The sequence below is a fragment of the Budorcas taxicolor genome, chromosome 13 (assembly GCF_023091745.1).
Source record: "Budorcas taxicolor isolate Tak-1 chromosome 13, Takin1.1, whole genome shotgun sequence".
Classification (NCBI taxonomy): Eukaryota; Metazoa; Chordata; class Mammalia; order Artiodactyla; family Bovidae; genus Budorcas; species Budorcas taxicolor.
Window position 1 is genome coordinate 15,776,737 of NC_068922.1, and position 16,545 is coordinate 15,793,281.

The 16,545-nt window shown below is 48.8% G+C and overlaps 1 protein-coding gene across 2 annotated transcripts in view; it reads left to right on the plus strand.

Moving 5' to 3' along the window:
• The window catches only part of CELF2 (CUGBP Elav-like family member 2), a 308,002-nt gene that overhangs the window by 239,846 nt on the left and 51,611 nt on the right, over positions 1 to 16,545 (plus strand). For both annotated transcript variants that reach the window (XM_052650849.1, XM_052650850.1), the window contains exons 4-5: positions 1,940 to 1,988; positions 11,569 to 11,703. In XM_052650849.1, the coding sequence (XP_052506809.1) occupies positions 1,940 to 1,988; positions 11,569 to 11,703 (184 nt within the window). The remainder of the gene's footprint in view (positions 1 to 1,939; positions 1,989 to 11,568; positions 11,704 to 16,545) is intronic.

A 16,545-nucleotide genomic window follows, 5' to 3' on the forward strand; every position in this document is an offset into this window, starting at 1 on the left:
TCTGCCACCACCAGCCAGTTCCCTCTGAGGTTCAGGCCTTCACCAGCTCCCGGGGGCTGTTCGTAGTCAGTCGCCTCTGAACTGCGCCCCTCGCCTCCTGAGTCTCCACCCTCCAACGCTGCAGCCAAAGGTGGCTTTTCAAGAAAGCAAATGGGATCTCATGGCTTTGCTGCTTAAACATTCTATACCTGATCGCTGACTTTTAGGTGAAATTGCAATGCCTTAGCCTGTGAGATGGTCAGCAGCCTGGACACCAGCTGCCCCGGCACCCCTTCTCATGTGCCTTCCCCCCCACCACTGACACAGATACTCACACTGTGCTCTGCCTCCAGGAGGGCCGGGCGCCTCCTCACCACCGTGTCTGTGTGTGGAACAGTCCACCGGCTGCCCCGCCTCTGCTGGCAAGTCCGCCAGCCTTTAGGACTCCAAGCAGATGGGCCCTTTGCCGCAGCACCCCCACGGGCCTCACCAGGCAGAGTGAAGTGCCTGCTCCCCTGGACTCCCCCAGCCCCTTTTCTGAAAAGACAAGTCTGCTTACTGACCCCTAAGCGTTCCACTCTCATGCTGGTCTCTTCTCTACAAATTGAACGTATTAATGAGTGGAGTGGGAATACAAGTAGACCCCACACCTCAAGGCCTGTGTTCTGTGCGTAAGAGCATCTTGCCTTGGAGCGTAAACGAAGCAGCTCTGAATTATTTAGCCTCTCGTCCCCCGGTATTGCTCTCTCATCCTCTTCCTCTAGTGTTTGGAAGACCCTGGCAGGCATTAGGTGCACATGGTCTCAACCGCCCGATAATCACTTCCCATCATTTCGGTGCCAGAGCCAAGTAGCATTCCCCTTTCATTTAAATTAGATAAAACCCAGAGCTGTGGCTGGCAAGTGAGGGAAGTCCACTGGGGAAATTAAAGGTTCAGACAGAATGGGACCCATTATAATAAAAGCATTTGCACAGCCACTGATTCCATCTACCCCGTGGCGTCGACAGTCCTTGGGGTAGGATGAAATATGAAGCGAGAGAGCCCGTGAAAGTCATTTGAGGAATTTATTTTAATTGGAAACGGTGGCAGCTTTCTGTGCTTGGAGTCAACTCTGCAGATCACGCACAGGAGTGTGATTGGCATCATTTAAAGAGCGTGGAGCGTCTTGTTCCTCCAAGATGCAGGATCTTGGTCCCACGTTGTCTCAGGTGCTTTCTCCACCTACGTGCGCACTAAATGAGATTGTCAGCCCCTCCCTCATCCTTTACTCCCTCCCTCTCACCTTCTGTCCATTCTTTCACTGCCTTTGCATTCCTGTGTCATACTTCATGTTTAATAAAAATTAGATGATGACACCTAAATCAATCAATGGGTCAACCTGCAAATTACTCAGAACTCCAAAACCCAAGAAACAGCCATGCAGCAGATATAGAATGACCAGGAGGAAAATGGACCGTTTGTAATAACACAAAATAATGATAGCTGTTTTTTTCCTATGCCTCATTTGTTAAGCACATCACATGCATCTTCTCTGATAATTCTCTCCACCCCTACTGTATAGATGTCACCTCCATCTTACAGATGAGGCGACTAAAGCTCAGAGAAGACGCTTGCCCAAGGTCACGCCGCTGTAATGAACAGCAGAGCCAGAGTCACCTGTCAGATCCAGGCAGAAACCACACTGAGTGGTAGAACCAGGTTTTGAACTTGAGCCTGACTGCAAAGCTCACGTGTTAAGATACCATGTCACAGAGCCCTGGGACTTAAAAGCATCCTGTTGCTGAACGTCAAACACATGCTTGCATTTAGTATATAATAGTTTCTGTTAACTGAGAGAGGTCTCGTTATTATTTAAATGCCCTTTTAAAGGTATCTGTAGTCTTGCTGAACAGCATGGGGTTTCTGAGACTGTTGAACTGTTGTTCAATCTGCCTTACCTTCTCACTTTTCTATTTTTAGATGCATCATCCCATTCAGATGAAACCTGCAGATAGTGAAAAATCAAACGGTAGGTGGTGACCAATTGTCTCCTATTAATGTCTGTTTTCTTAAGCACAGAAGTGAGGCTGCCGGAGGGAGGGGGTGCGGGGAGGAGCTGGCTGTTTCTCTGGGGAAGGAGGAGAGCTGTGCTCCAGGAGCTTCTGTTGGGGTGGGCACCTCTGGAGAAACGTGAACTTCAGTCCCCTCCCTCCTGTATCTGCTGTAAAGACCTGTGAAGATGCTACAAGTATCAGTTTTCCGTGTCGCTCTGTTTGGGACGTGATCAGTATGGTGACCCTGTGACCTTTGGCTCTTGTCTACCTCCTCTGACAGTGGCACAGGCGCCCAAGAGGGAGGGATGACACCAGGCAGAGAAGCCAGGTGAGGAGGGCCTCGCCCACCAGGACTTGGGCTGTCTTTTTTTCCCTCCTTTCCTTTGGTCCTCTGGCTTTGAGAGTGTCTGATTGCACTTTTCTCTAGGTTGTATCCATGCATTTGCATCTATGTTCATTCAGAATTCAGTCTGCTGGTTAATAAACACACACTTAAGTGCAAAAAAAAAAAAAAATTATGTATGCATTTGATGAGGTCCGTGGAATAATGGACTTGCCTCTCCATGACACCGGAGGGTTGATGGGCACGTTTCTCTCTGGAGTTTCTGCTTCCACTTGTGCAGACCGTCTCTCCCCATTTTGTTCTTGGGATTGACTGAATGTGTGTTAGAGGAATCTCCTGCTTTCCTGGAGCCCAGCACCCCCATCCCACAAGACTGACACAATCAGCGTGGCTTCCGGCCTCCAGGCAGCTCTGCACCTCATTAATTAGTCATGGGGCAGAAGGCACGCACTCGGAGATCCGCATATCCGCATGTGTAAATTATGATGAGGCTCTGCCTCTCCACGAGGTGTGTTTTTGCTGATTGTAGCGCATCCCATTTTCTGGCCACATCAACTGGAAAGTTTTGAAGGGAGTTCCTTTTCATATGGGGAGGCTGCTGGCACTTGATTCGCCTGTCGGGGAGTAAACATTGGTGCTTCACCGCCATCCTAACCAGCCGCACCCTTCTCTTTGGGTCTGATTCCCTTTTTCCTACAGAGCTTTATCACAGTTGTGGTGTTGGGTGTCAGAGGGTCTAAAACCCGCCACTGCTTTGTTGTGGGGTCTTAGTCCACTTGCTTCATCCTTTGTTTGACAATTCTTCGTCAGTTACTCACTCTGCCGGGCAGGTTGCCAGGGGCCGGGGCTGCAGCAGTGAATTTTTAAAAGCAGAAAAGGATGCAAAAGACACTGTCCCTTCTCTCCTGGAACTCATGTCCGTTGTCACTGGTTTCAGTATCTGACAGTAACGGAGAGACTGGACTTTAGTCTCATTCATAGAATAGAAATAAAGGTAACTGCCTCTCAGAGCTGAGCTTTTTTCCTAGATATTTGGGATAGTGCTGTAAGTGACTGAGCGCTTGTATAAAGTGTTGCTTGGCGTCTCCACCCCCATTCTTCCCTAGCCCTTAGGGTCCTGCACCCAGGGCATCTGCCCAGGCAGAAGGCGGGCTCCCTGAGCCCACATGCTCCAGGTGGGCATTCCTGCAGTCCGTTCTCTTCCTCCTGGGAGAGGGGAAGGATGGAGCTGGTATTTGTGGGATGAATCAGCGAAGGTCATGCTGGCGTGTCCAGCCACCAGGAGATCCTCCCTGTCCTTTGGCTCCGTAATCCTCCAAACTGTCAGGACACCAGTCATGGGATCAAAGTCTGCAAAAGAGGCTTCATTTGAGCCTTAGGCCATCGTGATAAATCTGACAGAGAACCGAGTTGGAAATGTGTGACTTAAAATACCTGAAGAGTCGAACCAAGAGAAGGTTTCTTCTGCATTGCCTGCTGGGCAGGTACAAACCGTGACGGTCCTCTGGACACTGAGGGTGGTGTCTGCTTGGGGTCTGGAACCACAGCAACAGGGTGCAACTGCCAGGGCCACACCCCATTTTGCACAGTCTCAGAAGCCAAGCAGGACTGGGCACAGTTTTACTAAGATAAGCAAATACCCAAAAATGCCAGCTCTCAAGAAGCACCCTCTTTCGAGGAGCCCGGACTTGACCCCTGACCGTGCACTTGTTGGTTGTGACCTTGGGCAAGTTCCTCTAACCGCACCCAGCCTCCAAGTCTCCAGCTGTAAGAAGGGCTGTGGTGTTCTAGTCTGTGCTCTGCCCGTAAGGCCCGCCTGACAGTGTCATCCCACAGTTGACATCTGCAGAACTTAAGGTCACACCTGGTGCGAGGCGAGCATCCACTCGGCTCTGCTGAGGACATAACTCTAGCCCTCAGAGGCAGCTTCTCTGGTGCCTCCTGAGACCAGAGGCTGGCCCTTCCAGCCTTGGGCTCTTCCTGCCAAACCTTAGATATGAACACACAAAGGAAAACCCACAAACCTTCTTTCTGGGCCATTGGTCCCTTGGCTTGCAGACTGAACTTCATTTTCTGAATTTTCATTTAAGAAACAAAAAATCAAATAGTATAAAGGGACCGAAGGTGGCTTTTAAAGAGCTCTTCTTCACGGAGGCTCCCGCCTTGCGTAGTCATGAGCAGACTTCAGGGTTCTCCTTGGACCTGAGTGGAAGAAGGAGAAAGGTATTATGTCCCAAAGCCAGGGATATACGCTGCAGGCCGTTTCTGATGTCACATGGCATTTTTGACAGGTAAGCATAGTTTCTGAGAGGCTTCCCTGGTAGTTCAGCTGGTAAAGAATCCGCCTGCAATGCCGGAGACCCCAGTTCAGTTCCTGAGTTAGAAAGATCCCCTGCAGAAGGGAATGGCTACCCACTCCAGTGCTCTTGCCTGGAGAATTCCATGGACAGAGGAGCCTGGCGGGCTACAGTCCATGGGGTCACAGAGTCAGACACGACTGAGAGACTTTTACTTTAACTTTTCACTTTTTCATAGTTTCTGCAGCTCAGAGAGCATCAAGATTTCTTGGGCTCAGATGCTCAAAATAGCTCCTGTGGCTGTGAAAGAAGTATAATGAGCTCTAATTGCACTTTTTTTTCTGAGTTTGCTGACATTTATGGATGGCACAAAGGACTCATCATAGTGAGACAGTTACTCTCTTCATTATCAGTGTGTTCAGATTTCTCCAACTTCATATTTGCTGAGCAAGATTCATCACAGATTCATTAGTGATGTACAAATGAACTCCAGAAAAGCAATCACTCCTTTAAGCTTTTGTCCACTCAGGGATTCTGACAGAGGGAACCTCTGTGCTGGGCCCAGAAATGTGGTTTGTTGTTCAGTTACTAAGTCATGTCCGACTCTTTATGACCCCATGGACTGTAGCCCGCCAGGCTCCTCTGTCCATGGGATTTCCCAGGCAAGAATACTGGAGTGGGTTGACCTTTCATTGTCCAGGGATCTTCCCGACCCAGGGATCACACCTAGGTCTCCTGCATTGCAGGCAGGTTCTTTACCACTGAGCCATCAGGGAAGCCCCCCACTGAGAAATGTGAGTCTGCTCTCGTATGTGTTCCCTGCACTTGAATGTTTTTTGGAACAAACCTGCGAGATCTCCAGCCTTCCTGGAACCTGCGCTTCCAGTGGCTCCGGCGTCAGCTGTAGCCTCCAGCACATTTATGCAGACTCCCAGCATTTCATCAATACTTCATGTTCTTGCGCTTCTACTGCACCAGGCATCCAAATAAAAAGGTCCTACTCTGGACCAGCAATAAAACATCAGGGACTTTGAGAGGAACACACTGAAGATATGCCCGGGTCTCAACAGCACCCACCTTTCGTGGCTGTTTTTCCCTTGCACCTAGTTGAGTGGGCAGTATAGGAAGAGCGTTTGAGGAGGCGTGGATTATTGCAGGGACCAGCCACACTCACACACACACACTCTTCTTCGTTCTCTCTCCCATCAGAGGGCCTGTTTCCAGCTTTTAATCCTCCATCGGTTAAAGGCAGTTACTAGGTCTGAAGTCAGTCCAGCAGTGGGTGATGAGGAAGTCGTGGTGGTCGCCTTTGGTTCTGGACTTGGGGTCCCAGGGGCTGGAGCCATGTGTACTTATGAGGTCATGCTCCTAGCTTCAAGGATTATTTTTTGACTCGGTGGACAGAATGTTCAGGTTCATTCTGCTTTAACTTCCAGCCTCACAGCCTGTCAAGGGTCCCAAGAGCCTCACATCCAGAAATGCCACTTAAGCCCCCATCTCTTTCCTCAAGGCCTCTGAAACCTCCAGTGACCGGCCATCCAGTTCCAGGCTCACGAGAGCCAGTATGAGGGGACGCTGTCTGTCCAGGGAGGGTGAAGCCTGTAGAGATGGGGATCTGGGTGTCCCCCTGCAGTCACTTGCTGATGCACTGGAAAAGGAAGAAATCATTTTGAAATTCAAAGTAGACTCTGCCATTCAGAGGCCGTAATTAAATGCCGTATGTTAGCACCAACACATTGGAAAGTTGTTAATGAATTCAGGCCTCCCTGAATACAGGTGCGACTTTGACAGGTTGTACACCAGGGTATTAGCACAGACTTACAGTTGGGGGTGGGGGCGCATTAAAAATTAAGTTTCTAGTCCATGAACTTAAAAAGTCCCCAGGTACCTGTAATATTAACCCTTCCTATTTACCCTGTGGAAGGGGAGCTGGCAGTGATCACTGCTGTGAATCCACTGCCGGCATTTGTGGCCACCGCGACTGTATAGCCCCTGGTGTATGAAGCATTTCCCCTCATTCATTCATTGGTTATCCTAAAGGAAGATGGACTTTTCCTCCAGAGGGAAAAGACGTTATCTTTCTTTTTTTTAGTTTCCCTAAAGCACTTAGCAGAACATTATGGATGTGGTAGGTTTATTTAAGCACCTGGCATTCTTGTGGAGGGAAAGAAAATTAGTGAGCTACGTAACTGCTTGGGAGTACTTAGGCAAGGCCCAGCAGAAAATGCATCTAACGTTGATGAAAAAGTTAAGTGAATTCAGGATGATTATGTTTATTTAACATGTTGACGGAACTGTTCAGCGATCCTTAGAATGGGAATCTGAGGAATAAATTTCAGGAATAAATTTTCACTGGAAGATCCAGGAGAACTCAAGGAGAGGAAAGCTCAGTGTTTGTAGTTACTCCCATTTTGCCACTACAGTAAACAAGGTCCAACTGTTAAAACGACAGAGCAGCTTTGGCTCAAGAGATTGCTGCCATTCAGGTTCCTATATACATGCACACACGTGGCACCACATACACGCACATGTCCACTCACACATGCATACACACGTGCACACACATTTCCACTCACACATGCATACACACATGTCCACTCACAATGCATGCACACGTGTTCACACACACGTCCACTCACACATGCATACACACATATGTCCACTCACAATGCATGCACACGTGTCCAAGCACATGTCCACTCAGCATGCACACGTGTCCACACACATATGTCCACTCACACATGCATACATGTGCGTTCACACACATATGTCCCCACACGTGTCCACTCACATGCATGCACACAGGCATGTCCACACACATATGTTACACACACATCCACACACAGGGAAGGAAGTTAGCACTTTCAGTAGCATGTGGATGGTGTAGATTTTCTTTAAGCTAATACTTGTTACTGGAAAAAGTGACAGTGATGTTTCCTCCCTCTGCTTGTCAGAGTTTACCCCTCCATTGAGCCTAGGAAGTCAGGATTTCTTAAGTGGTTTCCGTTTTTTTTTTAATGTTCTTATAGGAAGAAATCATTTTTTAGCTTCCTCAGGAGCTGCACGTTTAGGTGGCTCTAGCATTGTCCCACCCCAGCAAAGCTCAAACCCTGAGACCTGTTTTGGTTAAAGACTGTAATTATAGGTTTACCAGGGAAACCAAGGACCAACTGGGACTTTATCCCTCGCTTTTGTTTGAAAGAACCAAAACTGGATTCTTCTGGATAAGAAGAAATACAACAGAAATTAGCTTTGTACTCATCGAGATATCAGCCATAGCTTCTTGAGGGTGGGAGTCCCAGAGATGAGGGTGGGAAGGGGTCGGGACAGTTCCCCTCCTTCCCTAAGTTTCCCTCCCTCCTCGGTCTCATTTCCGTCAGTCCCGTCTTCCCCTTCTGGTTCATGGGAATGCCTCATACTGTCGGGGTCCTCATACTCTCGGGGCCCTCACACTGGAGCTCAGAAGCTCCCATTGGCAAGAAACCATCCTCTCTGGTATCTGATGCTTCTAGAAATGCTTGGATCCTTGGGCCAACCCAACCTTCGACTTAACTGTGCTTCACCAGCTCCTACTAGATGACCGGGAGTCCACTTACTCTGACAGGAGAAAAAAAGTTTTCTTAAATTAAAAAATCTTCATCTGCACAAAGTAACTGGGGTTCTCCACAGCCTCTGCCCAGGAATCAGAGCCTGTGATTCCCATTGCTTCCTCGACAAGTCTCAACAGGGTCAAGGGCCCTGGACCACTGGTGACCCTCCTTCCGCAATGAGCCCCTCTCTGCTGGTGAAGCAGAAACTCATACATATGATTCTCCAGTAAGGCTGCCTGCCTCTGCACACCCCAAGGACCGTCCTTGTTCTACCCTAACTCTGCACTTTGTCTGATTAATATGTGATGTCCCCAGCCCACTACCAGTCCATCCAGACCCTGCCAATACTTCTTAAAGTCCAGCTTCAGTTCCACATCTAATGTCAAGCCTTTCTCAATCTCTGGAGCACAATTCATAGTTCACAGGGATTGTGGAATTGTGGTTTTCAGCCTAAATTCCTTGGAACCCTCTTTTCTCTGCATTGTCTTGGGAGCTGCGACTGGTATGGAGAGGGGGGCTAGTAGAAAGGGATTCTGAAGTCCATGAGCCTCCAAACCCAAGTGCTTTAGTTCTGTTCCATTCCGTTCTGTTTAGTCGCTCAGTGGTGTCCAACTCTTTGCGACCCCGTGAACTGCAGCACGCCAGGCCTCCCTGTCCATCACCAACTCCCGGAGTCCACCCAACCCATGTCCATCGAGTCGGTGATGCCATCCAACCATCTCATCCTCTGTCGTCCCCTTCTCCTCCTGCCCTCAATCTTTCCCAGCATCAGGGTCTTTTCCAATGAGTCAGCTCTTTGCATCAGGTGGCCAAAGTATTGGAGTTTCAGCTTCCACATCAGTCCTTCCAATGAAAACCTGGGACTGATCTCCTTTAGGTTGGACTGGTTGGATCTCCTTGCAGTCCAAGGGACTCTCAAGAGTCTTCTGCAACACCACAGTTCAAAAGCATCAATTCTTGAGCGCTCAGCTTTCTTTATAGTCCAACTCTCACATCCATACATGACCACTGGAAAAACCATAGCCTTGACTAGACAGACCTTTGTTGGCAAAGTAATGTCTCTGCTTTTGAATATGCTGTCTAGGTTGGTCATAACTTTCCTTCCAAGGAGTAAGTGTCTTTTAATTTCATGGTAGGCGAACCATATAACCAGGCTGCCTTCTCTCCATCACTTGAGAGAGAGAGAGAGAGAGAGAGGAAAGAAAAGAAAAAGAATGGAAACCTTCATTCCATGGATGATAAGACTAAGGTCCAGAGAGGTCTGCTTAGCCCCCAAGGTCACCCATCACCTTCTGGGCAGTGCTGGAGTGAGGACCAGGGTCCCCAGCTCACAGCACTGGCCTCCTCTCCTGGCCTCATCTGCCTTCTCCGGACTTGCCAGAAACACAGTGGAGGGAGCAGAACCCCCGGCTGGAGAGGGGACCGGATCCTGGTCCAGGTCAGGCTACCCACTTGCGGAAGGACCCCTGGCTGGACCCTTCCCCCTGCTGGGCCTCGGGCGTCTCATTAGAGTCATACAACACGTCTTTCAAGGCTGTTGCTTCCAGCCTGGGATTCTGTGACTGCAAGCTCTTAGCCCCTGAGTGCCACCCTGTCCAATGTAGCAGTCACATGCGGCTTTTAAATTAGTGAAAATTATGTCACAGGAAGAATTCACCTTCTCGCGCACAGTGGCCAGCTTTCAGAGTGCTCAGTGGCCTCAGGCGGCTTTAGCTACTGGGGTGGACGTCACAGACCAGACTCCCCCTTCTTGCCGAGCTCTCCTGGATGGCATTGCTTCAGAGGAAACCAGTCTTTCTCTATTACATCAACAGATCGTCCGTTCCAGCTCCTGGAAGACACAGACCACAGAGTCTGACTTCGGTACCTGAAGCAATTGGCCCTGGCAAGTCTCAAATACACTCTTGCCAGTTAGAGGATAATGAGATACTTACTGTCCAGGGAAAGAGTAAGAGAAACAGGAATGAAAGCCAATTAAATAGCAATGACAAGATTATAATACAGATAAAAAAGGATCCCTTAAGCTAGGACTTTCTGAAGTGCTGCTGTAGCTGGCCATTTTTTATTATTATTTTTATTATTATTATTCTAAGAAATGAAGTGAAACATGGGAAATAAGCAAGCCTTCTCCCTGAGGGCTTCTAGGACGATCTTGTGCACTCTCCTACAGAAGGCTGTGTTGAAATTCATAGTAGTCCTGCCTTTGAGACTAAGCATACGCTGTTATCCTGAGCTCAAGCACATTGGTTTAGGGGGAAAATCTCCCAGGTCATCAGGAATAAACCTTCCCTGATCTCTACCCACTGTCAGCTTCCAAGGTTAGACTTTGTGCGTTGTTGCCCTGACACCCAAATGCATTTCTGTGCATCATGAATCCTACGTCGCAGGCTTCCCTGGTGGTTTAGTGGTTAAGACTCTTGAGCTTCCACTTCAAGGGGCACAGGTTTGATTCCTGGCCGGGGAACTAAGGCCCCCCATAAGATCCCACATGCTGTGTACAGCCACACACACACAAAAAAAAAGAAAGTGCCTCCCAAAGGACAGAATAGTATTGTTCCTTCCTTATGCTTTTGTTGCCGTTGATAGATTTCACCCTGAGACGGGGCCCACCCCCCACACGAGATTCTCAGATAACTGCAGCCACACTCACCTGACGGCAGTTGCCTTCATCTTTAATCATAACGTGCAGACCACGTGTGCTGCCCTGGGTGGGGCTGTGTAGCCAGTGCTACGGACAGAAGGCCATTGCTCAGCCCCCTGGAGAAATTCTCATCTCTTCTCTCCTGTTCTCGTGTGGACCCCCGAGGACGAAGCTGTTTGAAATCAAGGCAGGAGAATGTTTTCTTCCGTCAGCGCTTTGTTAAAAGCTTTGTTGACCACTTTTTCACTCAGTTTCTGTTGTTTTTCCTCTCCTGACCGTTCCCTTTCCCTGTCACTCAAGTTAGAAGAACATCTATCCCCCACCCGCAACCACAAAACAAAATTTGTGTCCCTAAATACCTCTGTGCAAGGGTATCACTTCGCAGTTACCCAGAACTTTACCGTTTTAGTGAACATATTACTGTTTGCTTAAAAATGGGAGGGAAAGGACTTAAAAACAGTGTTCCATGTCCGTTGGAGATGTTTTGTTAGTGTACAAACTCCTGGCGTCGGAATAGGAGCTGAGACGCTGAGTAAGGGCCGGGTGGGAGGGCAGAGGTGGCCTGTGCATGGCCTGGGCGTCTGAAGATTTAGCCTCAGGGCCCAGTCGGAGGTGGTGATAAAACGTTGCCTGCAAGAAGTAAGATGAAATGGCCTCGGCTCATTCATTATTTCTATCTCCTAGCCGTGGAAGACAGAAAATTGTTCATAGGAATGGTTTCGAAGAAATGTAACGAGAATGATATCCGGGTGATGTTTTCTCCGTTTGGCCAGATAGAAGAATGCCGGATCCTCCGGGGGCCCGACGGGCTGAGCCGAGGTGAGTGTGCCGTCTGCAGCGTCTCTGCCCTTCTGCGCTAATTGGAGCCCCCGCGTCCCAGCCAAGGTAGACGCAGCCACGCGCACGGCCGGAGGTCGCCTGAGACACGCCCCACGGGACGAACTTAGCCAGCCCGAACTTTTCACCGTGGCGGGGATGATCACCTCTTATTTCTTGAGTCGAGAAGGTCCTGGTGCCAGCATATTAGCTCAGGTTATCACTGTCAGTCAGGAGGCCTTCAGGCTGCCCTGTCATTACACATCGCTTTTCAGTCTCAGATTAGAGGAGATTGGGGACGGGTGGGGGAGAGACTTGGCGGGCGAGAGAGAATGTGTGCCGCTTGCATCTTAGTTTTCTGACTTTCTGCGTGTTCCTGGAAGAGGTGTTGAGGGTGTGGGCATCTTAACAGAGAAATAAACCAAGGAAAAAAATTGCCCTGCATAGCATAGAGCAGATACAGACTCAGAGTAACCCAGCCTGTCTCAGGGTGTTAGGGTTTTACAGCAAGGAGCAAACCTTCTGGAGTCCTAAACATAGAGAGCCATTAAGTGACAGAGAAATGACTTCATCCAGGAGATTGCAGGTTCTTCTTTGTCACCAGGATAGAGGCAAAGGCTGGGCTTTCCAGCACTGATGAAAACCAGCATTTTCACCAACAGCGATGTAAGGTGGTTGGAGGTGACTGTTCTGTTTCCACACTTATCTCCCCCTTTGACAAGGCCATACACCTCCTTCCTGAAACCACTCATAAGGCTTGTCACCGGGTCCCCAGTCATCTAAGTTACCTGAGTCAGCTCAGCGAGGCCCAGGGGAAGCCGTACATGTAAAACACATTTGTCCATTCTCATAAGAAAGCTGTTTTGGCAACACAGAGAGGATTTCATTCAATTAGTCAAGTTTCCGAGGCAGGTTCCACAGGGATAATTAGAAACGTCTCTCGGGTCCCCATCTCTGGTTTCTAGGACTGCACTGCCTGCCTCTGCCCTGAACCCTGTGTTGAAAGAAAAGTTTGGGCCTTAAGTATCAAGGCACTAGTGTTCACCCATCTCCCTTGTCTTACCTAAACTCTCCACCCTGGGAAGAAGAACATGTGTTCTTTTGACTTTTAGACATAAAACACAATGTCAGCTGCTCGGAGGCACAGGGAACAAAAGCTTTCCACCTGCCTCCACCCCCAGAGCCCCAAACAAAGGGAGTGCTGAGGAAGACTATGGGCGGAGGAGGAACAACTCCAATCTTGTGATCCCTACATTTCCTTCTGAAGGTGGCTTTAAAAAGGAGACAGAGAGGAGGAGGCGGCGGCCTGGAAAAGACGCTTAACACGCCCTGAAAAGATGGGAGTGTAAAAGCTGAGCACAACACCATGTCAAGTGGGGTCCCTGTGTAGCAGACCCGGTGCCTTGAGCTAATCTGTCACTTAGCGCCTGTGCCTCCACCAGCATCACCCCGGCTGGCTCCTTGTGCTGGGGGCCTGGACAGCCTCGCAAGCAGAAGGCTGCTGGGGTTTGCATCCTGGATCACTCTGCAGCACCCCAGCAGCCCCCACGCCAGGAGAGCTGATCATCACATCTGGTCATCCAGGCCTGCTGCAGCCGGGAGAGGCAGATAGGCACACAGTCCGGGAGAGCAAATGCCTGGGGGAAATACAGCGTGGCTGAATTACATAGGCAAGAAAGACGAGAGTATTTTTGTGAACCCTTGTCTGCTGCCAGTTTACTCCTAAGCACCACCATTCTCCCCCGTTAGAATTCTTAGTCGCCTTTCCGTGTTTCCTTTGCATTTTGCATTTGCTCAGGTGTGCTGTATGGACAAGGAACAGACCGCCATAGTGAGCTGTATAGTGCCTTGGAGGTCGGTGACCCTGGGGTCCAGACCTAGAGCTTCTCCAGAGAAACTCCTGGGGCGCTGTCCACTCCTTTCCCTGTCTCTGTCCTCAGTTTCCCCCATGATGATGGCAGCAGTCAAAATATGTGCCCTTCTCGAATAGGGCGTGGTTAGCGTCCACACTTTTATTATCTTTTTTTTTTTTGGCCACACTGCAGCTTGCAGTGTGATTAGTTCCCCAATCAGAAATCGAACCCGGTCCCTTGGCAGTGAAAGCGCGGCGTCCTAACCGCGGGACCGCCAGGGGATGCTTCTGTGTGTTTGTAGAAGCAGACCATTCATAGGGTGTCCTGGAGGCCTTGACTATGAAGTAGGCACGCTGGACTTCTGTTCTCCCTCTGCTGATTTACAAACTGAGTCTCTGACTCAGTTTCTCCACCTCTCCGCGGGGGGCAGAGATGGGAACAGCACTGGTGTCTCGAGATCCTCAAGCATATGGTAGATAACTTTTGCAGTTGAGATTTTAAAGCACCCAAAACTTTCACAGAAAACAGCATCAAGACACTGTACTTGAGAGAAATTGGCCAGTTCAACCTGCCGTTCGGCTGATGAACCAGCACTTGGCACCAGAAGCAGCCTATTTCTGAAACAAGTTACACTTTCTTCAATATTTTATGCAAATACCAGTTTAATGTAAAGAGCAGAATCCTCTTTCTTGCCCCCCGCTTTTTTTCCAACAGAAAAGTAATTTCTGAATTTCTAGCAAACTGATGAGAATCCCCTATGGCAAAAAGAAAATACTCATTTATAGTCATTTGTTCTGAAATATAAAGACAGACAGTGGTGCATTTTTCAATTAGCAGTACCCAGGGTCTCCTGGGTACTGGGGACTGCTCCTGAATCAGTGTATTTGTTGAAAGAACAATTCTCTTTCATGCTACTATTTTGCTTTCATTAAAAAATTGCAGTTTTCAATCAAATATTAATAAGTATCTCCATCAGCGGCACTCCTGAGCAGGAACACTCAGCATTTCCAGTCTCCATGCCTGTTGCTGGCTCAGCTGTTTACAGAATAAATAAAAATGAAGTGAAATGAGAGATTGGCTGCTTTGAAAAGCACCTTTTAATACTAAACCAGAGTATAAACTAGTCAGTAGGAAAGGATTTAAATCAAACCACGTGATTATGATAGGGGAGAGATGCCCTTGAGCCGAGCACATTTCCAGTTAGTAGCCCTGGGTCTCCAACAGGCGTCTGATGTCTTTCCTTCTCTACTGCCATGTCACTAGTTGACATTCCTACCTGGCAGGTGTTACGCTGCGGTTCCTCCAGGCTTGTTGATTGAGTACCCTTGCCCCAAGTGAGAGGAGTTGCCAGAGCTCACATTTATCAAGCCTTACTATACTTTCAGTTAGAGTCACTGTTTAAAAAAGAAAAAAATCATGACCTCCATATAGGCAGGAAAGACTGTTTTAAAGGCCCCATAGTTATTCACCAGCACCCAGATCTGTGCGGTGTTTTGAGACAGAACCTCCTATCCTGCCCTCTCCCCCAGGGAAACTGTCGTGTCTACACGTGGACAGCACCTGCCAGGCCTGTTGAAACGACCCAACAGACATCCGGACTCTGCTCACTTTACACCGTGTGCCCACATCTAAACATGCATCTTCTCCTTTGGGGGCAGTAACCCATTCTGCCATTTTGGAAAACCTAGTTTGGAATGCTTTTCAGCCCCTCATGAGATTCAGATCTTTCTGCAATGGCAGATGTGCCTCTCAGGGCCCCCACGTGAGCCTCCACTAAGAAGCAGGCCAGATTCCATGAGCCCACCCGTGGCAGGCAAAACAAGACGTCTGCTGTTAGAAGCACAGCCTCAGACTGCCACACCAACACATCTGCTGGACAGTGTAACCTGAGCGTGTCCGTTTCCTAAAATATAAACGTTCTCACCCGCAATCCCATGGTCAGATTGAATGACCTGGGTACGATCTGCTGGGTTTGCTACACCGTGGCAACGGAATATCTGTAACTCAGAGACAGTGAAGGGGTTGATTTCATTCTTCTTTCCCATGAACTGCAGTCAGATCTTCACTGCCATTTAAGGTAACTTTCTGCTTGTTTAAGAATATTCCAGCTGTGTTTATGATGTTCCAACATTCTCCTGCCAAAACCCTTGACACAGGAATTGGCGATATTTTCAGGGATGTTGGTGAGCACAGTCTGGATGTAGCCATTATGTCCTCATTTGTTTTCATTATATCTGATCTGAAATATGGGAGTGGGCTTTTGACTTTTAAAACATGTACAGGGAGAGGACTCAGTTTTGACCGTGACATTTTAGTCATGTCCACATGGTGCCCAAATGTTCAGATATATGGGAACCTGTGCCAGAGGCCTCCTGAGTTATTAGCTGCATCTTGTCATCCTGCCCAGGTAGCTCAGTGGTAAAGAATCCACCTATCAATGCAGGAGACGCAAGAGATGTGGGTTCGATCCCTGGGTCAGGAAGATCTGCTGGAGTAGGAAACGGCAACCCACTCCAGTATTCTTGCCTGGAGGATTCCATGGACAGAGGAGCCTGGTGGGTGCAGTCCACGGGGTCACAAAGAGTCAGACGTGACTGAGCACGCATGTCGTCCTGTTCTGGATACTCTTCCAGGCTCATCTCAGGGGTGAGATTTTGCCAACTCTGAAGTCCCAGCCTTCCCTCAACCTCGGGAGCCATGAATGAACGATCTCTCCATGCCAGTTTTAAATAAACGAACCTTACCTTGGGGTTGTGCATCATAGTATTAACTCTGATGCTCCAGTGTCTTACTTATGGAGTAGTTTAAATCCTGCTCAGAAGATACAGAGAAGAAAACTGGCTGCGCTAAGATCTTCCTACAGCTGAAGAGGTTTTCCGTAAGCTGACATCTTCTCATGCCACACAAGTTATCTTAAATTATGCTTCCTTCAGTTGAAGTAAAGTGGCTGTTGCTGCTCTTTCAAAGAAGCAGCAGAGAACAAGAGGCCTTG